The sequence below is a fragment of the Neovison vison genome, chromosome 3 (assembly GCF_020171115.1).
Source record: "Neovison vison isolate M4711 chromosome 3, ASM_NN_V1, whole genome shotgun sequence".
In the NCBI taxonomy this organism is placed as follows: Eukaryota; Metazoa; Chordata; class Mammalia; order Carnivora; family Mustelidae; genus Neogale; species Neogale vison.
Genome location: NC_058093.1, coordinates 180,514,209 through 180,540,571, shown reverse-complemented (window position 1 = coordinate 180,540,571; position 26,363 = coordinate 180,514,209). Strand labels below are relative to the sequence as shown.

The window sequence follows — 26,363 nt, the reverse complement described above, 5'->3', positions numbered from 1 at the left end:
ATGAGCCAAGAAATGAAGGAGGTCTCTAACAAGCCACAAAGGTAAGGAACTGATTCTCCTCTACACTTTCCAGGAGGAACCAGGCTTGCGGTCACCTTATTGAGGACTTCTGGCCTCTAGAAATACAAAGTAATAAAGCCATTATGTCTCTGGTAATTTGTTAAAAAAGCAATAGGACACTAATACAGAGACCATCAGGATAATGAAAAAGCCTATTGTTTTTTAAAGATAATACAGTAGTCCTGCATCCTGATTTGTTAGAGCTATAAGCAAATCTTTGAGATAGGTTTAGGTCTTAAGGGCTAGCAAAAGTTGTATTCACAGGTCATCACTGTAGACAAAACAAAAGAACAAAGTTGAAAGACATACTTCTCAACTTCAACACTTGCCTCAAAGCTGTAGTAATCAAAAGCACAGCATGACACTAGCGTAAGGACAGACACACGCCAATGGAATAGAGCGCCCAGAAACAAACATATGAGGTCAGAGGATTTTCGACAAGGGTTCCCAGACCACTCAATGGGGAAATGACAGTCTTTTCAGCAACTGATGTTGGGAAAACTGGACATCCAGGCAAAAGAATAAAGTTGGACCCTTATCTTTCATTGCATATAAAAATGAACTCAAAATACAATAAATATCTTAAATTAAGATCTAAAACTGTAAATATCTTAGAGGAAAACTATAGGGGGAAATCTTCATGATGTTAGATTCAGAACTGATTTCTAAATACCAAAATCATAGGCAAAAATAGAAAAAAAAATTATCAAAATTAAAAACTTTGTACATCAAAGGAGATTAAAACAATAGAGGGTGGGAGAAAATATTCACAAATCATGTGTATGATTGGGATTAAGATTTTGAATATATAAAGAAGTCCTTCAACCAATAACAAAAACAAGAAACAAACAATCCAAGGATTTGCGACAACATGGCTGGACTTGGAGGACGTATGCTAAGTGAAGTAAGTCAGACAGAGAAAGACAAATACCATACGATTTCATTCATATATGAAATCTAAAAAATAAAACAATGACTAAATGAACAATGGCAGAATCAGACCTGTAAATACAGATAAAAAATTGATGGCTGTCAGAGAGAAGTAGAAAGGGAGGGGACAAAATGGGTGAAGGGGAGTGGGAGATATAGCCTTCCAGTTATGGATTGAGTAAATCATGGGAATAAAAGTCACACCATAGGGAATATAGTCATTGATACTGGGATAGTGTTGTAGGGTCACAGATGGTAGGTATATTTGTGGTGAGCACAGCATAAAGTATAGAGTAGTTAAATCACTATGCTGTACACCTGGAACTAATGTAACATGTGTCAACTAGACTCAATTTTTTTTAATGGGCAAAGAAATTAAAAAGACATTTCCCCCAAAGAAGATATACAGATGGCTGATGAGTATATGAAAAGATGCTCAACATCTTTGGTCAACAGGGAAATACATATCAAAACCACAATGAAATACCACTTTACATTCAGCAGGATAACTATCATCCAAAAAAAAATTAAAAATTAAAAATAACAAGTTATCGAGGACATAGAGAAATGGGAACCCTGTGCATTGCTGGTGGCATTATAAAATGATGCAGTCACTGTGGAAAACAGTCTGGCAAGACCTTAAAAAGTTAAACAGAATTATCATATCACTCAGGGATTCTACTCCTGGATATAACCCAAAAGAATTGAGAAAAGGTACTCAAACACGTACTTATACACCAATGTTCACAGCAGCATTATTTGCAAGAGCCAAAAGTAGACAACAACCTAAGTGTCCATTGATGGATGAATGGTTAAACGAAAGATGTCCTATACAGGCAATGGGATATCATTTAGCTTTAAAAAGGACGGAAGTTCAAATGCATGTCATGACACGGATAAACCTTGACCACATTACGTTAGGTGAAATAAACCAGTCACTGTGGACAACTATGGTATGATTCTACTTCTATGTGGTATCTAGAATGAGCAAATTCATCAAGACAGAAAGTAGAATGAAGGTTACTAAGAGTGGGAGGAGAGGGAATGGGAGTTGTTTTTTAATAGGTTTTGTTTCAGGTAACAGAAAAGTTTCGGAAATTAATAGTGGTAGTGGTTACCTAACACTGTGAATGTTCTTAACCATTAAATTGTGCTTTTGGACACGGTCAAATTGGTAAACTTCACGTTATGCATGCTAAGTCATCCCTACCTACTACAGATCAACAGCATAAACTCTAGCTTTTGCACCTTTATTCGAAGACTGCGCTAAAATAATCTGGAGTGCAGGTTAAAAATGATTGCAAAAAAATAGGTAAAATGTACTTGGTGAGCTGAATGGAGAATGGAAGGAGGGATCTGAAGCTGACCTGATAAGTCCAAGCAGGGGCAGAAGAGGAAAGCAAGAGAGGAGAGCTTTATTCAACTGGCTAAGGGGGAGCCAACCCACAATCCAGGTGGCCGAGTGTCATAGGTATCCATCCACAAGCCACCGGGTACATCCAGCTCAGAGCAAACCCACACAAAATATATTCTTAAGGACTATAAAAAGAGAAGTGCATAAACAATGAATTCTGGAACACTGAAAAGAAATGTAAAAAATAAATAAAAATTTAAAAAGAGAAATGGATTTTTAAAATCTAATGTTTACTGTAGAAACTTTTTTTATATATAAAAAAATAGACATTTAAAAACTAGACATAATCCAATCACTTAAAGATAAATAGTGTAGATATTTTAAGGTATTTTAGTTTACTTTTTTCTGATGCATTATATCATTTAAATAAAATTTGAAATTGTGGTTGTGTGTATGTATGTGTGTGTGTTTTATCTATGATATCCACGGACATGTTTATGCCATTAAATGGTTTCAAAAACATGCTTTTTAATGTTTCCCATTTTATAACTATAGCCATTATTTATCTATATATTTCTTTATCACTATATATTAAAATTATTTACATGTATTACTGTTATAAATGATGTTAGGACAATCCTTATTCCTAAAATTGTTGGTTTAAAAGGAACGAAAAATGTTAAGGTTTCTTTTTGATAAACAACATAAAAGGCTTGAAAGAGAGTTAATTATCTATTTATAAGAATTGTTTTTTAACAAGAGTTCAGATAGCTCCTAAAATGAAGTTATTTTCCAACTTTTTTCAGATATTACAAACGGATCAAATAGGACAGAGAATTGGCCTGAATCACTGATCTTTTCTTACAATATTTCCAAAACAGTATAAAGTGTGTGGGGGGAGGGGACCCTCAGCTTATCTTAGGTAAAAGGGCAAATCTTCAGAAAAAAAAATATTTATTTTTGTGATACTGCATGGCTTCCACAGTACAAATTCAATTACTCTCCTGCTAGACAGAATTTCAAAATTAAAATGAATCCCATCTTTAGTATTTTCTTTTTTTTTTAAGATTTTATTTATTTGACAGACAGAGATCACAAGTAGGCAGAGAGGCAATCAGAGAGAGGAGGAAGCAGGCTCCCTGCTGAGCAGAGAGCCCGATGTGGGGCTCGATCCAGGACCCTGGGATCATGTCCCGAGCCAAAGGCAGAGGCTTTAACCCACTGAGCCACCCCGCCCCCCATCTTTAATATTTTCAAGAAGGATAAATTCCCTGTAATATTCTGAGATGCAGTCTACTCTGACCTCCTCCCACAAGACAAGACTATTCCTTGAAATTCACATCTTCAATAGCCATAAGGGGCTATTTCTAAAAATGGAATAGATAAACCAAACTAAATAAGATTAAGTGTGCTTAAGATAATTGAACGGAAGAACATGCAGCACTACTAAAATGTATATTTAGAATTAGGGATGCATGGCATTATTTAACCATCTAGAAGATAAATCACTAAGGTTCATGCATATCATTTAAATTTGTGGTATGACCAGTAATTTTATACAGGCAGAAAAATCCCACCTTGAAAATGCATGTAGAATAGTTGCCTAAAGACTGGAGAACATAGAGGCATACGTGACATGAAGAAAATGAGCAGAGAACAAGTTATAAGTCTAAACGAGGCAGGAGAGCAACAGGAGAAAAAGGTGTGAAGACGAAGAATAAAAGAAAGAGGAAAAAGTGACAAAGGAGAAAAGGGGGGAATTCGGTCATCCCCCCTTAACCGCTGGAGATGTGTTCCAACACCCCAGTGCATGCCTGAAACCATGGATAGTATTAAACGCTAAATATACTATGTTTTCTCCTACACACACGTACACACCTATCATAGGGTTTGGCTTATAAATTTGGCACAGTAAGAGATAAACAACAATGATGAATAACACAGCACAATTGCTGTAGTAAAAGTTACGTGAATGTGGTCTCTCAGAATAACTGATTGTACTGTACTCACCCCTCCAGTGATGCTGTGAGATGAGACATTGCCTACATGAGGGGACAAAGGGATGCGGTTGACCGCAGGTAACTGGACCCATGAATAAGGGAGTGGAGAGAAGTTGGGTGAGGCGACAGAAGGGATAGGGATGATGGCAGAGGAAGGGCTCAAAGATGGCAGGGACTGCGGCAGGCAGAGACACAGAGATGAGAGCAGACCAAAAGCCTGACCTTGAGACGAAGTCCTAACTCACAGGGAGGAAAGAGCCACTTCTTGGACGATGTTGATTCATTTCCTTTTAAGTTCTAACACTGATACTTTAATAATCGTCTCTTTATTCCCTGAGGCTGAAAGAAACCCGTCAGGTCCAACAGTGACTAGGTTCTGCATTAGCTCAGTGACTGATAACACTCATGAACAAGGAATCCACAATAGGGTTGATGGAGGACACATGGGGCGATGTCCTCTGATAATGGGGGGTATGGGGAGGAGGAGAGAGTGCTCACCCCTCACCTGGTTTGTGTCAAATCTGACTTCTTGGGTTGCTAGAAAGGAGGAGGATGGAGTGTTTCCAGCTGCTGGCAAGACACCAGGCGGCATCACCTGTGATATCTCCATGGATAAGAGGAGAGCAATGTGGGACACATGCCAGGAAGGCTGGGTGGACTAGAAGCCTATGAACGACCAGAGTCTATGGCTACTTGTCAGCACGGATGCTGAAGCAGGTTTCTGAAGCCTTGACAAAGGTTATGTCCTTGACTCCTCCAACATGACTATTAATGTCGCTGAGAGTCGTAGTTGTGTTTGTCGTATGTACAGGTGACAACTAACCAGCGCATGAATGTGTGAAATGGGATAAAAAAAAATCTGCAAAGCCTAATAACGAATTTAAATTAATGAGATAAATATGAGTCAAAATAAATGCAAATCAATCCCGTACTCCCTGGACTTTACCAGTGGATCACTGGCGACCTTAGAAGCACCTTCATCACTTAAGGGTATAAGAAGTTTTGTGAAGTGGATTTTTTTCAAGCCGTATTCAGTTTTCAGTTATATTAATAGAAATAGAGTATCTGGGGAGGAGGTGCCCCCCAGAAGAGAGCCTTCTTTTCTGGGGGCCCCTGTTTTCCGAGGAGCATATGAGAAATAGGCTTGTTCAGTGGAACATGAAGAGGACCTCGTGTGACTGTGCAGCATTCATCACTACAGGTAAAAGCTGGTAAACACCTGGAAATAGATGACTCGAAAGGGAGAGGAAAGGACAATTATCTTCCAAAATTAAAAGACCAGACATGTAAAATAGGAACAGCATTTGAATGTCATGGCCATGGGGCTCTATCCCTTATCTGAAACTCTTTGGGTAAAATGTGGTTCAGAATTCAGATTTATTTTTTTATTTTAAAAGGGTTTCTATATGGTATATTATGTGATATCCCAGGGAAGTCTGGATCAGCACCCCATTACCAAGGACATTGATATTTCTGCATTAAAACATGTGATTATGACTCTAAGGACTATGACTCTAAGGAGGAAAAACAGGCCATAAAGTTTCAGGTGAAGTGTTGCCCTACAGAAGTGGGCAGGTTTTGCTGCTACATTAGATGTGGAGAACTTCCATGTTTAGACTTGGGAACAAGAGTGATCTCTAAGAATGTACACAACCAGTTCTGCCCACCCCCACACTTCCATGACCCCATAAGTCTGCAGGATGCCTGGGGCTCTAGCCACACTGGGCTCTGAGCTGTCACTTTCCCACCCAGACAGGCTACCCTCCAGATGTCTATCTTCCTCCTCCTGGAGGCCCTCCCTGACTTCTCTCCATCACCCATGTATACTCAAGGAGGCCTACCCAGTCCCCAGATTAAAAACTGAAACCTCTCCTGCATGGCCCTGCTGATGCCCTGTGTCCTGCCTAGCTACTCCTATTAATGCTACTGAACACTTGCTAACATAGGATATAGCTTACTTATTAGGGTCATTATCTTCACCCCTTACCAGAATATAAGTCCCACAGAGATAGGGGTCATTCTCTTCACCCCCTACCAGAATACAAGTCCCCCAGAGGCAGGGATCTTTGCCAGGTTCTTAACTGATATATCTCTAGCACGAAAACCATGCCTGGGACATCCAAGGAAAGAAAGGTTGGTAGCACTATTAAAGGGATTGAGCCATTGAATGGGTGACTGAACAAGCTGATTTTTAAGATGTCTTTTGGTCCTCAGCTAGGCTTCCTCACATCAGAATTAAACAGGGAAGAATGGGGAATAGAAGTCCCTGATTCAGGGAGGCATGAAAAGGCACATGACTCCTTTCCTTGTGTGTCTCTCCCCATGACAGTGGTGACAGATAGGACAATATGTTCAGAACCTCTGGTACTCCTGATCATCTCAGAGCGTATGGGATACTTTCTGCTCTTCTGGCAAAACAAAGCAATGAAAATGTACACTGCATAGAGAAAGTGAATCTGTTGGCCAGTTTTCTATTAATTCTCACATTTAGGGAGAGGCAGCCCTGCCAAGGACTGGTGCTCCATGTTCTCAAAACCCTTACAGCAGGACAATGTGGCATCATCAAGGACAGGCATCCAGATCGTTCTTTAGATTATCAGAGTTCACGGTGAGAGAGAGCCCAGGACATGCCGGTCAGGAACAAAGACCTATACCTGAGGAACAACCTGGCACCTGAATGTCCAGGGTTGTTAAAGAAATTGCCATCTTTTGTTAACCTAATATAACAACCATAATGGCCTTGTCTGAGAGGAAATGATCTTAGTGGGTTAAATATGGCTTCATACAAAAGCAAGAGTGTCTTTAAACATGCATGTATTTCGGTTTGAGCATGCTAGGAAAAAAGGTACTGATAGTCATTTAAATTAGACTTATAATCTTCTTTATGCAAGGGACTGACTGTAGAACTTCTAAATGAGCAGTAATTTACCATCAAAAAGATACATATTAAGTCTTTTGGAAATAGTTTTGCCATAATCAGAGCAATGATTGAGAGAAATTGAGGTCTGGGATGTTAGCAGAACTTGGATCAAATTAGTCAATCCTGGGCATTTTGAAGTTGCTCTGAGTGCACAAGCCTGGAGGAGATACTGGCCAGTCACCTTTCCGGAGCCAGATGGCTGGGAATGAACTGAACCTTCATTTATTCAATAGGGAAAATAGTCTCTGTAACCACACTTGTAAATGCACTCATTTGGATGAAACTGACTGAAATCCTTTTTTTCTTTTTTTAATTTTAAAGATTATATTTATTTGACAGAGAGGGACACAGTGAGAGATAGAACACAAGCAGGGGGAGTGGGACAGGGAAAGCAGGCTTCACGTTGAGCAGGGAGCCCAATGTGGGACTCAATGCTGGGACCCTGGGATTATGACCTGAACCGAAGGCAGATGCTTAACAACCAAGCCACCCATGAGCCCCAAAACTGACTGAAATTCTTACCACTGGGATCACAACAATTATCAGCAAGACCTGGAATAAACGTGTTGAAAATATTTTACATAATCTAAATCCAATAATAATAGACTACCTCAACATTTCTATCTTCTGGAGACATATATACATTATATATATAATATATATATATTCTATATTATGTTGTAGTAATATATATCACATATATCTTATATATATTATATTGTATTATGTTAATATATATACAAAACTTTATATATATATAAAATTTTAATAACCAAGATACTATTGACTTTTGATTTCTAGGCCATAATGAAGCCAACCCAAATATTTACCAATTTGGAAGCATAGGATTAGAAGTTCTTACTTATATTATCCTATACTATGAGTACACACTGACAAGTATACTTAAATTGGCTAAAAAATATACAGATAGCCAAAGTAACCTGCAGATATCCAAAACTGCATATTCTTTGAATGTATAACAGTCTTACAAGTATTTTCAAGTAAAAAATTAATTCTGGAAATTTAGAATCTCATGCTGATATTTAGGCATAGTCCATTTCTTTATATAAGTGTACTATTTCAATGATGTTACTTAACCAACTTTTGTTTCATTTTACAGAGACATTCATCCAAATAATACAGGATATACACAATAAATGCAGTTGTTAGAAACCATGAAATTAGAAGTTCCATAGTCCTAAAATCAAATATCCCATTGTTGACTAGATTAACTCAGCCACAGGAATCTCAGAGGCCTGACTGACATTTCCCGTTAGTTTAAAGGTTTGGGTTTGCAAGGCAAGGAATTGACCCTGTTTCCTTCAAAACTGTAATAACGACTCTCTAATATGAGGATGATGGCAGTGCCCACATAGTCGTTCACGATCTAAAAGATGGGGCTAGTCCTCAACATGGCTGGCTAAGAACGTCACTTTTTCCCAATCAATATGCCTTAAAGTACACAAACTATGAAACTATGAAAAACATAGCTGAACGAAGCTAAAGATGCATGATAAAGGAGGCTAAAAGCCTAGTGGTTCTGAATTTTAATTGGAATCATCAATATGGGGCACCTAGGTGGCTCAACTCGTTAAGCCACTGCCTTCAGTTCAGGTCATGATCCTAGAGTCCTACAATTGAGTCCCATATTGGGCTTCCCCCACTGGGCAAGGAGCCTGCTTCTCCCACTCCCTCCGCCTGCCATTCCCCATGCTTGTGCTCGTGTGCTCTCTCTCTCAAATAAATAAATAAAATCTTCCCAAAAAAATGTCAATATGATCTCAAGACATGTTTTTGAGTGTGTGTATAGGTATATATCCTAGTTCTGCCCAATGGGAAGATCCAGGGACAAAAGAGCATAGTAATGAGTACCTCTTATGCTCAGACTGTAATTTCCATTGATCAGTTCCCACTAAACAAGAACCAGGGCTCCCTGGAAAAATGGCTGACTCTAGGTCATTGAGGTGGAAAATGTAAAACATAAACCTGAAATATATTGTCACACCAGAAAGTAAGAAAGCCACCTAGCATGGCCTAGGACAGGGGTCACCCACCTGAGTAAGTTCCATTTATCTGAGCTGAGATAAAGATAATAAGTGTGATGGGTCAAAACACATCAAACGTATTTAAATCCACAAGTTGATGACAATGACAGTGATGACAATGACAATGACGACAATGTGGTGATGACAAAGACCATGGTGCTGGGGACAATAACAATAATACTAATAACCCCTTGGTCACTTTTAGGTGATGCCAGTGAACTACCTCTTTACTTTTAAAAAACGTGCTGAAAAAGACAAAGTATCAAGCATTTCTACCATCTTCCCTTTATTATTTCCGTATTAAGGTAACTCATATTTGATATGGGAGAGCTTTTCTTGCTGCGACTATTCTAGCTACTAAATCAAGAAGGACTGGTTATCACGGAGCCATTCTGCAATCCTTAACAAATCAATGAATGTAGGAGGGGTCACCTGTGGCTGACAGCTTCACAAAAAGGAAATAATTGCAAGAAACATAATAGTCAGAAGAACACATTAAACGACTCTACCATTAAATGGCAACAAGCAAAATTGAAAATATGGGAAACTGTATAGGATAAACACAGTTTCAGCAACAACCACCAACCTCCCAAAAAGGGGGTGGGGGATGAACTTAAGACACTCACTGTCCACTTGCAAAATGTCAACTTAACTGCTATCACAATGCAAATAAATGGCTAAGAGAAATAAGGTTATAAGACAGTCAAGGAAATCTGAACACTGATTATTTTTCCAGATCACGCATAGTGTTTATTATTATTTAAAGGGCTCTTATCTTTCAGAGCAGGTGTCTGAGGCTCCATCCAGCCAGTCACCTGTTTTGTATAGCTCAAAAGCTGAGAATGGTTTGTATGTTTTTAATCATTTCAAAAAAAAAAACAAACAAAGAAAGCAGGAATACTATTTTGTGACAATGAGACTCAGATGAAATTCAAAGGTCAGTGTCCATATGTAAGGCTGCACTGAAAACAGCCACTATCCTACATGTGTGTGTTGTCTGCAGAGCTGTGCAGTTGCCACAAAGCCCGTCTGGCCTGCAAAATTTACTATCTGGCCCTTTACATTAACAAGTTAAATGATATGATGACTGGGATTGCTTCAAAAATAATCAGAGGGGGAGCAGGTGGAAACAGAGAGGCAGCAATTGGCCACATAGTGTTAGGTGTTGAAGTGGAATGCTGAGTATATTAAGCTTTTTCCAATTTCTCTCTAACTCTGTGTATATTTACAATTTCTGTAATAAAAGTGAAAAGAAACTTTCTTCAAGGAAGATGTGAAGAAAGGAATGGCTCATTTTTCAGTATTACGGAACAACTATTTTAACTGTGGTTATTTCCCCCCACTGATTTTGCTACTGGCTTGCAAATACTCCAGTGTTGTAGAACTATTTTGTCTAGGTATCATTCACTTCCTGGGCAAGCATCGAACTTTTTCATTTCTATGGTAAAGGTACCAGCACCAGTAGAAAAGAAAGTGTTCTTTGACCCAGGGAAGACATATCCTGGGGCTTGCGGCCTGGATCTCTGGCAACATTTGCCTAACTCATATACTTAGTGCATGGAAAATATATAATATACATTTCTTGAGTGAAAGTAATAAGGGGCTTCCAAATCTTAAAAATAAACAGAAACTCCGTTAGTCACTTGTCCTTTGTGTTAGAGGACATCACTTCTAACAGAGACAAACAATTTTATTACACTTGGACAAGAGCCAATGCCCTTTCTTTTGCATGAAGGGAACGAAGGATGGCAGTTTTAGAAGTAAGGAGGGATGCAGACGAGAATAACAAACTGCTTTATGACTTCAAAGTTCATCCTCTGTAGGAACGGCCTGGCGGCCGCTGTGAACCAACCCAAAATGTTCACGTCTTGCCTCATGCTGAGTCACACTTCTACAGTCCAAAAGACATTTTTAAAATTAAAACCCATTAGAAATTGCCAAATTTTCTTTCCATCTCAAGGAAGGACTTAGGTAAACTTCTCTCTTTCCTTTCTCTGTACATGATGCCTGATGATGAAACTGAAAACCTTCTAGGACTTCCAAGGCCACCAGAGGCCTGTACATAAACTGCCCACATAAGACATTTCTATTTTTCCTCTCCTTCCAAAAAAAAAAGAGAGAGACAGAAGAGGAAAACAAAAGCAAAAACAAAACAAAAAACTAGAGATCCTAATAGTGTCCAAACCCTCCAGGACCCTCAGTCCTATGCCTGGCTCAGTAAAAGGAGATAGAAAAACAGAGTGTTTGTATTCTCAGCCCTCAATCACAGAAATTCCAGAGCATGGCCACCTCTGCCTTCTCTTCTTGTGACACAGCTATGGATTCTCGGAGCCAAGAGAAACAAATGAACCACTTGATGAATTTGAGAAAAGCTGCAAAAAAAAAAAAAAAAAAAAAAAGAAAAGAAAAGAAAAAGAAAAAATTGCTTTCACAGGATTTATGGCTCTTGGCCTCAAAGTAAGCAGCCCTTAAGAGGACAAGTTGATGCCCTTCTCTTCTGCCCTCAGAACTGAACCATCTTGACCCATGGTTTCAAGTACCATTTCCCATTCTGGCCCGGAGACCTTTAGTTTGCTGCTGAGGACAGAGCTCTCCAACTGCTGCTCCAACTTTTTCTGGGGCATCCTTCCTGAAGCACCAGAGATTTATGTCTTTTTGGACTGAGTTAGGTCATATCGCAAAATAAAATTTATTAATTAATGCCTCCTGGAATCTCCCATGGTAAGTTATACTGCATCTTTACCTTTAAATTAAACTAATCCAAACTCACACTAAATTAAAACATATAGTATATGCTTTGAAGGCTTTTGGTGGTTTCAGTCTGAATGTGCATATTGCATTATATACACACACACACACACACACACACACACACACATATATATGGATATTCAACTGACTAAAACAATAATGGATGTAATTTCAACCACTCAAAGTTTTAAGGAGCAAATGGTTCCTATAGCAACTGAAGACAGTCCTATTTGTGCATTCCTGGTATTTTCTATGATGGTAAGTGATGTTAAATTTATGCTTCAATATATATGGTATAAAATACCCAAGTTAAACTTGCCAAGGGAACCATAATTTTACTTCTTTTCAAATCATTTTATGGCTTTTATACATAATAGCAAAATTGGACTGATATACAGTTCTGCTTTTTCCCCTCATAATCTATAAAGGAAACTAAAAGCCACCAAGAAAGGTTGACCAAACATACATTCCCTAACAAAAAAGCCAAGGCAACATCCACACACATGAATAAAATTTTAATTTTAAATTCTGATAAAAGCTATCATGTAAATTACTACATGGTGTTTATGAATCCACAAGGAAATGTCTGGGTCTTTGTACTATGCAAGAGGCATTATAGTTAAGGATATACATTTTGGAGTTACATGGCATGGCTCAAATCTTCAGTCTTGTTACTGGCAATGTGTTCCTGGAAAAATTAGTGAAACTTCCTAAGCCTGTTTCTTCTCCTGTGGGCATATAAGAGAGTGTTCCTGTAGATCAGTTCAGAGAAAAAAATGCCCAGACACAACCTAGCAAAGTATCTAGCACACAGCAGTGCTCAGTAAATGGAGTTGTATTTTTTTTTTATTTCAAACCCATCTGTTGAAGTCAGTAATATAAATACTGCAATATAATTTATAATTTATTCATTCATAAATCAAATTCTATAGCAGGCCAGACGACCTATTTATGAGAACCATTTTAAGTTATAAAAATCTGAAGATTTTCCTTTTTCTCTCTCAAAAAAGACCCACAAAGGACTAAAAATCTAACTCAGAAAAGAAATATGAGAAATGTATTACACTGGTGAGAAATACTGTTTTCACAATTGGGTAACTCAGACCCAGTTAAGTGGAATTACATATCAAACTCTCAAAAGAAAAAAAAAATCTCTAGGCCAACAACTACAAAAGTTTTAGTCCTAAGTGAACATTATTCTTAGAAAATCAGTCTATCCAATTCAAGAGCTCATACTGAATTACATTCCATACCAAAAAAAGAAAAAAAAAAGTGAGGTGGGTTCATCTATCAATTACTATGACACAGGTCTGCTGTCATAGTGAGGACTCAAACATATTGTCCTTGAGAGGTGCATTTCTATTACCTTTCACTGAAGTCCTGTGGCAAGAATTTTTTTCTACGGGGTGAAATAGAAAACAAAATTTTACAACAGAGGGGGAAAAGAATACCTAGGGGAAAGGTATACGAAATGAAGGTTTAAAAGAGATGACATACTAACCACATTTGCTTCCAGAACTATTCTAACTCTGTGTGATATTTGCTGCATACTCTGAAATAGCAAAAGAGACATCATTAGGTTCTATGTATCCCTTCTCTCATCAAAATCATCCCTTGGAGATGAACCATAGCCATAAAACCAGCATCCCAGAAAGACAGATTCTGTGTCTGTTTCTTGTGCCAGCCTTTGAGACTCACCTGGAGGAGACACATGATTTGTTCAGGCAGGCAGTAAGGGAAGGGCCAGGAGCAGGCATTTACTGAGTATCTGTTATGTTATAGGTACTATTCTAGCTGCTACATTGCAACAGTATTTTTTTGTGTGTGTGTGTTTTCTTTTTTTTTTTTTCAATGTATTTATTTTCAGAAAAACATTATTCATTATTTTTTCACCACACCCAGTGTGCAACAGTATTTCTAATAGAGTACTTCATAGTAACACCATCTGATTTCTTTTTTTTCTATTTCTATGAACAGATGCATGTTATGAAATCATTTAAAAATGTTATTCTGGTGACTTACTTCTAATGAACACTAAGCCCTATTTGCTAAAAAAGTAAAACTCAATGATATTGTACTATGATGGCTCCAAAATTAACACAGCTATTTTCACAGTAAATCTGAGCATATTTGGTTAAAAGACAAGTACTCGATGAAGAAATATGTCCACATGGCAAAATTTACTTATTTGTAAATACATATTTATCATTGACTTTCACTAGCAAACTAAACTGTATTTAATACATATCATAATTAAATACATAATATATGATTGTGTTACAGTTTCCTACCTTTTCTGGGCTTTCACTTTCTCATGAATAAAATTTGATTTGAAGACTCTTCCACATTCAGATATTACATAATTCTGTGATTCTAGAAAATAAGCTATTGAAGAATGATAGGGGTCTCTAGATCTGTGGAGAGAAAATCACTGTCTTCCAGGTTTCCTTGGCCAACTCATATTCACCCTACTTGCTCATGCCAGTTCCTGGCTTGGTCAAAGCTGCCATTCATCTATTTTTCAAAAGGCATCCCTACTGCCCCCCTGATTTCTGCCATTTGTCCTGGAGGCTGAACCACTTTCATTTCCCGCCTACTTCCAAGTTTGAGATGGTAGCCAAATGCCGTAGACTGAATGCTTGGGTCTCTCCCAAATTCATATGATTGAACCTAATCTCCAGTATGATGGTACCGAGGTGGGCCTTTGGGAGGTAATTAGGCTTAGAGGAGGTCATCAGACCGAATCCCTCTTGATGGAATTGGCATCCTTATAAGGATGCCTCGCCCAGAGCTCTCTCTCTCTCTCTCTGCATGCGGGGATGCAGTAAGAAGGCTGTCCATAAAACAGGGAGCCAGAGTCCTCACTGAAAACTTCACCATGATGGTACCCTGACCTTGGACTTCAGTCTCTATAAATTGTTTAAGCCACGCAGCCCGTGGTGGTTTGTTATAGCAGTCCAAACCAATCAAGACACCGAATAAAAAGATGAAGGAATTTGGAGGAGCCTCCACAATGATCAAAAATGAATTAAACAGCAGAAGGTACAAAAATGTCCAAACTACACAGATGCAGGAGAAGAGGGCAAGGTGGCCCATGTTTCCTAGAAAACAATGTGCACAAGCCATCTTCAGATTTATGACCATCAATCCTAGCTTTGGTGACCATCTTTATTTATTGAAAAGTTAAAACTGGTATTATAAATATTAATTCTTAGGGGAAACAAGTGTATGTAGGAAAATAAAATTTAAAATGCTTCAGAAAGTACAACAGTAATATTAATATGACCATACATGGCTTAAGGGGCATTTAGGACTGTGTAAAAATACATCTAATTCATGAGAGACTATGGATTCTGAAAAACAATCTGAGGGTTTTGAAGGGGTGGGGGGTGGGAGGTTGGGGGAACCAGCTTGTGGGTATTAGAGAGGGCACGGATTGCATGGAGCACTGGGTGTGGTGCAAAAACAATGAATACTCTTACTTTGAAAAGAAATAAAAAATTTTTAAAAAAGAATATTAAAAAAAAACATTTAACTCAGAAATCACCCACCAGTATGAAAAGGAGGATACCTAAAATTCTATTTTCTCTTCTCTATATCTTATTACATACTCTAAGATATTTTAAAAATGCAGGCTCCACAGTGATCAGAAAGTTGATAATAACAGGCAATACTGTCGTGTTTTGTGTACTTGAATGATTTTAGACATACATTTCATTTGAGTGTATCCCACAGCGACAGTCCCTGCTGAGACCATGTATCTGATAGCACAGAGCCAAGTATCTCAACAAACACACTGCCTGCCACTCTCATGCCACAAAGAGAAAACCATTTTGTAGACACAGTCTTCCTACTGTACACTGTACATTGTCTGGAAGGTGTTTTAAGTCCTTTGCTGCTGTACCAATGGATGCTCGTGAACTGTGTTTTACTCTGTTGTTTTGTATTCTAGAAAAACCAATTCTATGTTGACAATAACCTGTAGCCCACAGATGAGACGGGGAAAATGTAAGCAGATGGGACACATCTGCTTATCATAAACATTTCTTCATTAGTGTCATCATCAAATTTATATGCGCTATGTTTTTGTGAAAGGCTTTGACAGCGATCATATTTAATCTATATTTTAAACAACTGAACCGCTGACCATTTTGTAGAGGTGGATCGGTATGGGCATGTAATACATATGGTACATATGGACTTTTTTTTTTCTTTTTTGGTTATGATGGCTCCTTGAGGTTAATCATGCAATGTCAGTCAAATCCAAATTCTTCCAACAGAGTGATAAATACATATTACTTATTCATCTAGATTTGGAATATGGGAAGATGTCTTAGGATAGTGGAATCAAGCAATAGGTAAGTAAAGGAAATATGGGTGTATGATTCACTGCTATGCCATTTACCTCTGTGACCCTGAGCAATCCTGCACCTCAAATTCATCTATAAAGGAAGGGTACGACCATGGGATATACCCATGAAACTGAGCAAATGCCTACAGCAGAACTCAAAATATGGTCATACAAGTTACATACATTATTATAAACAATGATACTCCAAAGCATCAATGTTTCCCTAAATAAAAATGCATTATTAATTTCTAAATCTTGACTTAGGACTGAGAAGAAAAGTCTAAAAACATTTTTCTGCCTGGATCTCAGAATTACTTTGAGGATGCAAGTGACTTTGTAGGCAGGAGATAAGCATTTTTGAAACTGTGATAGCATTAAAGGAATGATGAAATGCCCATATTTATACCTCTACACTCGAAAGATCCTGCACCTGATTCCAGGTTTGTTTTTCCCCACAACTTCTAAAGGATGACCTCAGGCAAAGGCCAGGGCAAGGGCGAGAGGCTCGGAGGGCTCTATGAAACCATCACCTGCCACAAATCCTCACTCAACTGGAAGTCACTTTGCACAAACACAGTTTAATAGAAACCATTCTTGCAAGTGAAGGACACTAGTCTTATTTCATTAGCTATTAATAAAATAAACATTTCCCCACAGGATGCTTATCCAACCAGAGGAAATAAATCATTTAACAGTAAAATTATTCTAACATCATAGAGATTCACACAGGGCATGCCAGGTCCAGGAAAAACGGAGTTTCACTTAGAATTTCAGTCACAACACCTCTGTTTTGATCATCCCCTTCAGGATATGACCATGAGGACAACTGCAGGGTAATAGGTAGTCATCGATGCCAAGAAAGGCAAGACAAGATTGGGTAATAGACAAGAAAGGCATTAATGGATGGACTGTAAAAACAATTTTGTCAACACTAATGATCAAATGTAATAGAACAAAAGCAAGAGAGTTTAGGGGCATGGGAAATTCAATGTGATAGTCCCATCAAGGCTAGTGAATAAAGCTACCTTTGTACCTTGGGTTTTACCTTTTTCTTTCCTGACTTGGGACATGCATTGGGCTCTGCTTGAGGCCAGTAACTGTCAACCTTGAGCACACCCTGGAGTCCCCTGGGAAGCCCTGAATGCGGGGTCCTGACACAGACCCATTAAATCAGAACTCTGGTGTAGACAGGCATTTTTTAACCCCTCCCACAAAGTGATTCTAGTGGAGTGAAGGCTCAGACTTTGCATTTAGACCTGTTTTTCAAAACAGCAGTTAGCTTTCTCCCTATGACAAGGCAGATTCTCTTTATTTTTTTATTGTTTTATGTTTTTTAATTTAAATTCAATTAGCTAACATATAGTAAGTAAATCATTAGCTTCAGATACAGATTCTCTTTAAAACAAAGTCTTCTCCTTTGTAGCAGGAAATAGTTAAAGATCCCCAACACCCAAGGCGATGCTAAGTTGAACCAGGAGCATCCCAAGCCCAGGATATTTGTAAAAACAAAAAGATCAAATTGTAACCGTAACTTGCCTATAAATTCTTGGGAGTATCTAAGACTCGGCTAAGGCAAGAGTTTAGACTTTATACTGTGTTTCTGAAGTAACATTAACACAAATATCAGAAGCCCAAAACTATTTTCCATGAAAATCTAAGATTCTGGAGATAAATCAAAAATGACAGGAAAGTGTCATTTTTAAAAGGTAGCTAATGCCTTGTGGAAAAGAACCATTAAAAATGCCTGTCTCATCAATTACCATACACAGCCCATCTTGATCAAGTTAAATACCAAACAACCACTAACGAAGAAAATAATTTTTGGTCTCTCGTATAAAGATCCTAAAACAACTGGGAAGTGGGATACAAAAGAAAAAAAAAAAAAAAGAAAGAAAAGAAAAAACAAAATCAAACACCGAGGATCAGGATGGAACACAGTAGCCACGGGCTGCAAAATCTCTTACAGTAGCGAGTGTAAAACTTTTGGAGAATGAGAAAGAGTTCAGATGAATTTGGTGCCTGCGGTCTCGGTCCTCTGCATACCTTCCTCCTTCCTGGCCAGCGGATCTTCTCACAGGGACACCAAGAGATGAGAAAACATTGATGTCAAGGTAGAAGGGTGAGGAATTGTGCAAGTGGGTCCAAGAATATTTTAAGAACCCTCCTTCAGAATGTACTCCCCAGCTGTCAACATATTGTTGCCTAATCTTGGGACAGCACATTTGGCCATCTTCCGTGTGCCCCAGAAGTCGAGGAATAAAAACAGCCTTTTATTTCAGTTGTGATGATGAAAAGGCAAGAGAAATTTCACAGTTATAGAGTGTCACGCAACTGTGACACGTCACAGTCCTCATGACAGTGCAGAAGAGGAGGGACGATAGGAGGTGGAGAGGTGAGAGGCAGAGGACAGGTCAGCATGCGTGAAGCTCAAGTCATGGGGGAATGGAACAGAAACACAAAGGTGTAAAGTCATGGATGGAGCGGCTCAGTAGCAAACTAACATAAATGTAGAATTAACCAAACTAAAACAAGACCTACAAGGAAAGAGGGATAGGTGGAAATCAACACTAGTCTCAGGAAAGAACGAATGTCCTGCAGATCAATATATAAAAGGAAGAAACAAGAATGAAATCGGAGAATGCCATGGGAAGGGGAGGTGAGACACAGAGCCTACAGCAGTGGGAGGCCTTCCAGGTAGAGAGGAGAGGTCTGAATCCCACTCATTCTCTCAGAATTCTGGCAACCATGGCTATGTCCATGACACTATTCGCCATGCAAAATATATATGGAATTTGAATAATCATGGACTCTGAGAAACAAACTGAGGGTTTTGGAGGAGAGGGGGATGGGGGGTTGGGTGAGCCTGCTGGTAGGTATTAAGGAGCGCACGTATTGCATGGAGTACTGGGCGTGGTGCATAAACAATGAATTTTGGAACACACACACACACACACACACACACATACACACAAATTAAATTAAATTAAATTAAAAAAAAGAAGACAAACAAATTATGATTACACTAAAAATGTCCACTTAGATACTCAAAAGATGTGTTGTTAATTTCTAAGTTGAGGTTTTTTTTTCTTGTTGGAATTCAAATTACAAAAAGATCTGTGTGTGTGTGTGTGTGTGTGTGTGTGTGTGTGTGTTTAACGCTCTGGACAGTTCTCAAGAGGAAGAGTAGGGGAGAGCTCTATATTTGATACTTTAATATTCTGCTCTAAAAGTATTTTGACGACCATATCTTCAAAGAAATGGGAAAAAAACAGAAATTTAAAGGGAAAAACAAAAGGTCTGTAAAGAACAGTAGGCATTATTTAGAACATTTAGGAATCTCACAACTTATCAATAAAGAAGGAAGGAACAGAGACAAGTCACATCTTCAGTTGTCCATCAACAACCCAATCCTGACCCGGTTCCCTGGACCCCTCCCCAGGGGTCGTGCCCTCCTGCCTCTCGACCCTCCCTGAACAGATCGGTGATGGTGAGTTACTGTACCTGCAACCACAGCCTGTCACCCGCCACGGTCCGGCCGATGGCACTGCACTGGAAGGTGGCAAACTGGCCTGCGTTGACTTCCACATTCTGAATCCGCAGGAAGTGGGGAGTTCTGGCTACATGAAGAAAAGAGAGTGAAAGATTAAATTGGAGCTCTGTCATATACATTTGTCTTGTTTGAATCTATCTGCAATTTGGGACCCTTCCATTTTGTTTACCTTTGAAGGAAATGTGGCTTTTGATTATAAGAATGCTTTCAAGATCTCATCCTGATTGTAAAAGGGATCATGGAAGGCTTTGGTGTACTCTGTGAAAGAACAGAAAAGCCAAGCATTCTGGGATAGACCCAAGAAGAAAGAAGATATTTTATTGTTCCTGCTGTGCAAATTATCATAGCTCAGCAGTCTTCTTGTAATAACAGATCTATATTAATAAAGATTACACTGAACCCTAATTGATGTTTTGAACAAAAACCTATTAGATATTTATACGAGCAACATGAAAAGAACAGTAAGAAGTTAAATGATGTTGTCAAGGAAACTTTCTAAGCCAAGTACAAAGCTGTGCGTAATATATATTTTAATACAACTAATTGGTATGCACCATTACTTATGTAATTTTACCCAACTACCAAAAATACTATCCTTATAGACAGACTCTGGGGAATTATGTTGGGACTGCCATAGCGTGGCAGTTTCTGCTGATTCTTACTCCTAATTTAAGAAGAAAGAATGATTCTAAATACTAAACAACATTAAGTCTCATAACGGACATTGTCCATGGGGGACAACCCTCTGACTAAAGGATAATTCTATTTGATCGGAGAAGCACAGACCAAATTTCTGCAACAGACAGCACAGGTGTGTGAAGGAACTGGAATGACAGGTCAGGAGTTAAATTTTATGATAGGCTCCATTATTGGGGAAAGTCTCTTATCACAGCAATGACAGGGTAAAAGCAAGGTGCTTGGAGGAAGGTGGTTAGGGAGTAGAAAAGGAAGGAACAGGATGCTGGTACTTTCTGGAGGGATGGATAAATCTTCTGGACAATAACTCGAATAAATTTTTCATGCTTTGCCAGCTTGTCCTCACCATCAGTGTGTCTTAAGGCCATGTCTAGGCACCTTCAAAGAATGGTACCCCACTACTGAGTACCCAAACGTGATAAACCAGCACTAATATTAACCTGTGCAGAACACAATTAGGAATGGAAGTGGGTTACTACCAAAAACAAAGAGAAATGCATTTTAATATCAGTAACACACAGTAAAAGCCCATTACTAACTTGGAGGCCACTAGTAATTCAAAAAATGTATTCATGATGTTTAGCAAGCAAAATGTCCTAAATAACTTCTACAAAAGTGGTATAACTATGGGTCATTGTTGCTAGTACTAACATATTAATTTAAAGCCCTGTGACCTATTTTTCACTAATTTATCTTTGGCCAAGAATAACATGATGTTGTGGTTTTTAAAAAGCTCTGTAAAAAGTCCCTAAATCAAATTTCTCTTCTAGTCTCTGTTCCCAAAAAAGCTGAAAGATGTTTTGCTTTTAGAAAATGGCAAAAGGTAACATGTTTTGAGCATTTATGTGCCAGAAACTTTTCCATCTTCGCATTCACAAATGTTCTGTGAGTAGGTATTTTTTTCCACTTTGCAAGTTGGGAAACTTGTAGGTTCTTGCCTCGTAAGTGTCAGAACCAGAGTGTGAACACTTCCAAAGCCAGGCACATTGAGTTGAGTTCATATTATTTGAAATTAATAATACAACTATTAAAAATAACAAAAGCATGTTATTTAAAATTAATCGATGAATTCATATTATTTAAATTGAATTTGTATTAATTGAACTGATTTTATATTCTTTGAAACCATTTACTTGCAACTGCAACTTCTGTAAAATTCTACTCTCCTAACCTCACCTTTGACACAAATGAACAAACTTTCGCTACACAAAAAGTCCTAACGATTACTATTTTAGATTTACCTATATTAGGGGTTCCCAATATTAAAAGAAATCATTAAGAATTTGAGAATTTGAGATTTGACTGAATCGGCAGGACTACATTAGAAGCAAAAAAGCTGTTTCCTTGCTCAAAGGGGAAGACGAACCATAAGAGACTGTGGACTCTGAGAAACAAGCTGAAGGTTTTGGAGGGGAGGGGGTGGAGGGGACGGGTGAGCCTGGTGGTGGGTACTAAGGAGGGCACGAACTGCATGGAGTACTGGGTGTGGTGCATAAACAATGAACCTTGGGACACAGAAAAAAAATAAAATAAAATGAAGACATTAAAAAAAAAAGGAAATATAAGCAAATGGAATATTCTTCTTCAAATCCACACACTACATCCATTATAGCACACCTGTCATCAATTGGAAACTTTTTCGACTTTTTCCCTTTTAAAATAATTCTAAGCACATTACCCCTAGCCACATGGACATCAAACTATACTATGCACAGAGCATTCACGAAAGGAAAAAAGATGATGGAAGGTAAGTTCTCTGTTCACTTGTGTGTACAGCAGTAGATTTTAGCTACTTCACAGGAATTCAGAGGGAGCTGATCAGAGCGGTCTGTGCTCTACAGGCCACACACACGTACAGACGGACACATACACACACACACTACCTTGCACTGCTAGCTCCTTAGGGAGCTGCTAGGTACATTTCCTGTCAATCTTCCTGAGCCACTGGGGGTCCCCTTTCAAGGGGTCCCCCAGCCACACAGCCTCTACCCATCTACAGAAACCGCTATCCTCAGATTACCAGCAAGCCCCTAGCCAGCCCAACAGCCTTCTTTCCTCCTCCTCCTGTCTCCAAAGGGGAAATGTTTTCTGCCACACTGATCTGTTTCCAAAATTTCCCCCCCAAACTTTCAAAGTTCTACTTTTGAAGTCATTTTCCTGAAGCTTTTTTCCTTTGTTCATTCTTCCTTGTGCTCCTCCCCAAAAGTCGATTTGTCTCAGAATTAGGACTCAGATCACTTCCCTTTCCAGAGTGTGGGCGCACCTGGTAGGTGTCCTCTACCCCCACAGAGCAACGTGAGATTCTTAGGGACAAGGAATCTGTTACCCTGTCACCACGCAACACTCCCGTTGGCCACAAAGAGAGTCCTCCACCATCAGGAACCCTGGAGCCGCTCCAGTCACCTGTGTGCCCGGATCAGGGCAGACAAGCCGTTCTAGAGCCAGACCTGATTTCATGCCACACCCCAGACAGAGGGCATCCAGACCACAGAGAACCGCAGCCACTGTACTCCCCGCTGGTGAGCTGTGGGTTAGAGACCAAGCCACTGCTGGGGTCACAACAGGAGGAAAGCTTATAATCCAGGTGCGCTCAGAGGCTGATAGATACTACAGGGAACTGTTGTCCTAAGAAGCACAGTAAAAACAACAACAACAAAACTATTCAGGCCAGTGAAGGAAAACCGGGTCCCAGGGGAAAAGGCAGGGGCCATGGAGATTGATAACTGACTTCAGATTTTGTTAAGCGAACTCAGTATGCAGAAACTACAGAGAGGCATGTTTCCCTAAGGGTGAAGAAGAGTTTTCCAACAGAGACTGCCAGAACATGGTAGGAGCAGGCTGGCGAGGGAGCCATGTGTAGACACAGAGTTCACAGCTGGCTGGGCAGAGAGGTGGGTAGAGCGGGGGTGCCTTTTGCCACTGGCATGCTATGGGCTGGTGCTGCTCTCAGTGGCTCAAAGGGCCCTTGGCACCTCTTCCCCCACGGCCGTGGTAGTGGTCCACCTGTGGTAACGGAGTCCTTCCTTGCTTTCTCCACAGGTGTTTTGGGTATGGAGGCTGCCTCTTCTGCTCCCTCTTTGGAGACCCCTCTTGTATCCATGGGTAAACCATAAGAAGACTTCTGGTTTGAGTCACATGTAAAATGAGTATGCTCTCTAAAGCTGGCTTAGAATCCCAGGCTTCTTTGTTTAGAAGGGGCCTCTTGGCCTGGAAGCTCTTCTGTCAGGTTTTGATTTTGGCCTCTCTCTTCACCCTCTTTGGTCCTGCTCCTCCCTTGAGAACCTGTCAGTCAGCTGGCATGTGCCTTTCCAAGTCCTTGATGCCCACATGCTCCACCAGTACAGGACTATGTCCGCTTCCTTTCTTGTCTGCGTGACTTTGCAAAGGATCATTTAGAATCTTAGTAGATCCTTTGAGAAAATCTCCCAAGCTGGCTCCCACCTACAGTAAGCACCACCTCCACTTCCATACTCCTGTGGGTTGTTAAAGACTGAGTATCCTCTTCGTTCAATTGGCAGGACGTCTCACTACTGCTGCCCTCTCCTGTCCATCTCATGCTTCCTCTCTCTGATCACCTCTTGCTGAAGGCCATCATAGTAAGCTGGGTCCCTAAGACAAGGTTGAGTGTGTAGCGATCTTTTATGATCACTTCCGGTACAGGGATATTGCACCTGAGGTGCTACTCTGCCATTTCAGCCCACTGGGGGTAAGCCCAGGGTCAGTTCTGGGCCTGTCCTAAAAGGTTGGGGAGGATTTTGAGCATCACTCCTGGTATTTCTGTACATAGTTAAGCTATCAAAAATTAAAAATCAAAAAAGTTTCCCCTAAAAACCCATTGCAAAATCTCCATGTGCTACTCATCTATGTCTTAGGACTTGGCTTCTTGACTCCTTTTCCTCCTTCCTTTGTCTCCTCCCCACTCCCCAAGTGTGACTCCTTTTCCTTCCTCCTTTGTCTCCTCCCCACTCCCCAAGGCCCCCAAGGACTTTCTCAAAATCTTTCTCACTTCTTTCATGCACTACAAGTGAGTTCTCTTAAATTTCTCAATCAGAAGTTCTGATCAGAGTGTGTGGGGACAACACAGCTTAGTGTCCGCCTCTCCTCCCATAGATGCCAAAATGCAAGAAAGATTCTCCTTCCTATGGTAACATTTCCTTTCCTGATAAAATCACTAGAGATTTTCCGCCCTTCAAAGGTTTCTACACTTTCTGAGTGGCACAAGGGAAAGCCAAAATACATTTAGTTTGAACATCAAGAGTAAGCTTCCCATGGGCTAAAATAATTTATAGAAAATGAATTTCAGGGGGACGTCTGAGTGGCTCAGTTGGTTAAGCAGCTGCCTTTGGCTCAGGTCATGATCCCAGAGTCCTGGGATCAAGTCCCACATCGGGCTCCTTGCTTGGCAGGGAGCCTGCTTCTCCCTCTGTCTCTGCCTGTGCTCGCTCTCTCCCTCTCTCTCTCTGACAAATAAATAAAATCTAAAAAAAAAAAAAAAAGAAAATGAATTTCAAATCTTGAAATTTTTAATTTCATTCCTTATCTAGCATGGCAGGAGACTTATTTTGGAAGAGCAAGGATGGGGATATCCATAGAGTCCTCTTTTTCTTTTTTAAAAATACTATAGCATATTTCCAAGCTGCCCAAGAAATAATATAACTCATTTCCCCCTAGATCTGAACAGCATCTGAAAACAGCTTACCCAGACCAACTTCATTTACATATTCTTCCTACTAATATGGTTAATATATTTAAAAATGTCCAAGATATAGGAAATCAATTTAATTCTTTTTCCTAGGGTTTGTGATTTAAATAACTTATTTTTTTCACTTTTACAAAATATTTTCAATAATAGACATTAAAAATAGGGAACTATTCAATTTTTAATCATACAAAAATTTATCTCTAAGAAATAATTTTTGACATATGATATAATTCTATACAGTTTTATTTTTTTAAGATTTTATTTATTTATTTGACAGACAGAGATCACAAGTAGACACAGAAGCAGGCAGAGAGAGAGAGGGGGAAGCAGGCTCCCTGCGGAGCAGAGAGCCTGATGCAGGGCTTGATCCCAGGACCCTGGGATCATGACCTGAGCCAAAGGCAGAGGCTTTAACCCACTGAGCCTCCCAGGAGCCCCTATACACAGTTAAAAAAAAAAATTGAACATAAACTGTAACCTGTTCAGACAAATAGCATGTTGACCTAAAGCCTGGACAAGGTGAGGAAGGCTGGAAAACTGAACTTTGATTCATCCAGGAATGCTCGCAGAGATTACTTATTGTAGTAGACGAGGAGACAGATGAAAAGCCAAATCCTAAGAACAGCTGAAAATGCAGTAAGAATGGGGAGGTGGTGGAATGAAGGAAAAAAAAAATTCAGTTGAAACCAAAAAGCTTTTGCTTTTGCACCTGGCAGAATCCTTTCTCATGGGAGCATATTATAGGCTTCTATTATTCATGGGCTGCTCTGAGGTCTCTGGTGGGAGCTTCTGGCTTTGCCTTGCACTATCAGAACAAGCCCTTGCCATTAAGAAAACTGAACACCCTCTAACATGGTCTATTGGTATCTTTCTCCCTTTTTGTGGTAACCATGCACTTAAAATTTTTTTTTAAATATTGTCAGCATTTTCCCATCTTAAATATTTATCTAAAACTATTTGAAAATCTGCCTGATATATCAGTGGTTCTCAACTAGGGCAATGGC

The 26,363-nt window shown here is 39.4% G+C and overlaps 1 protein-coding gene across 10 annotated transcripts in view; it reads right to left on the bottom strand.

Moving 5' to 3' along the window:
• Positions 1-26,363, bottom strand: part of PTPRM (protein tyrosine phosphatase receptor type M) — a 780,862-nt gene that overhangs the window by 417,254 nt on the left and 337,245 nt on the right. For all 10 annotated transcript variants that reach the window (XM_044243376.1, XM_044243377.1, XM_044243378.1 and 7 more), the window contains one exon: positions 19,913-20,028. In XM_044243376.1, the coding sequence (XP_044099311.1) occupies positions 19,913-20,028 (116 nt within the window). The remainder of the gene's footprint in view (positions 1-19,912; positions 20,029-26,363) is intronic.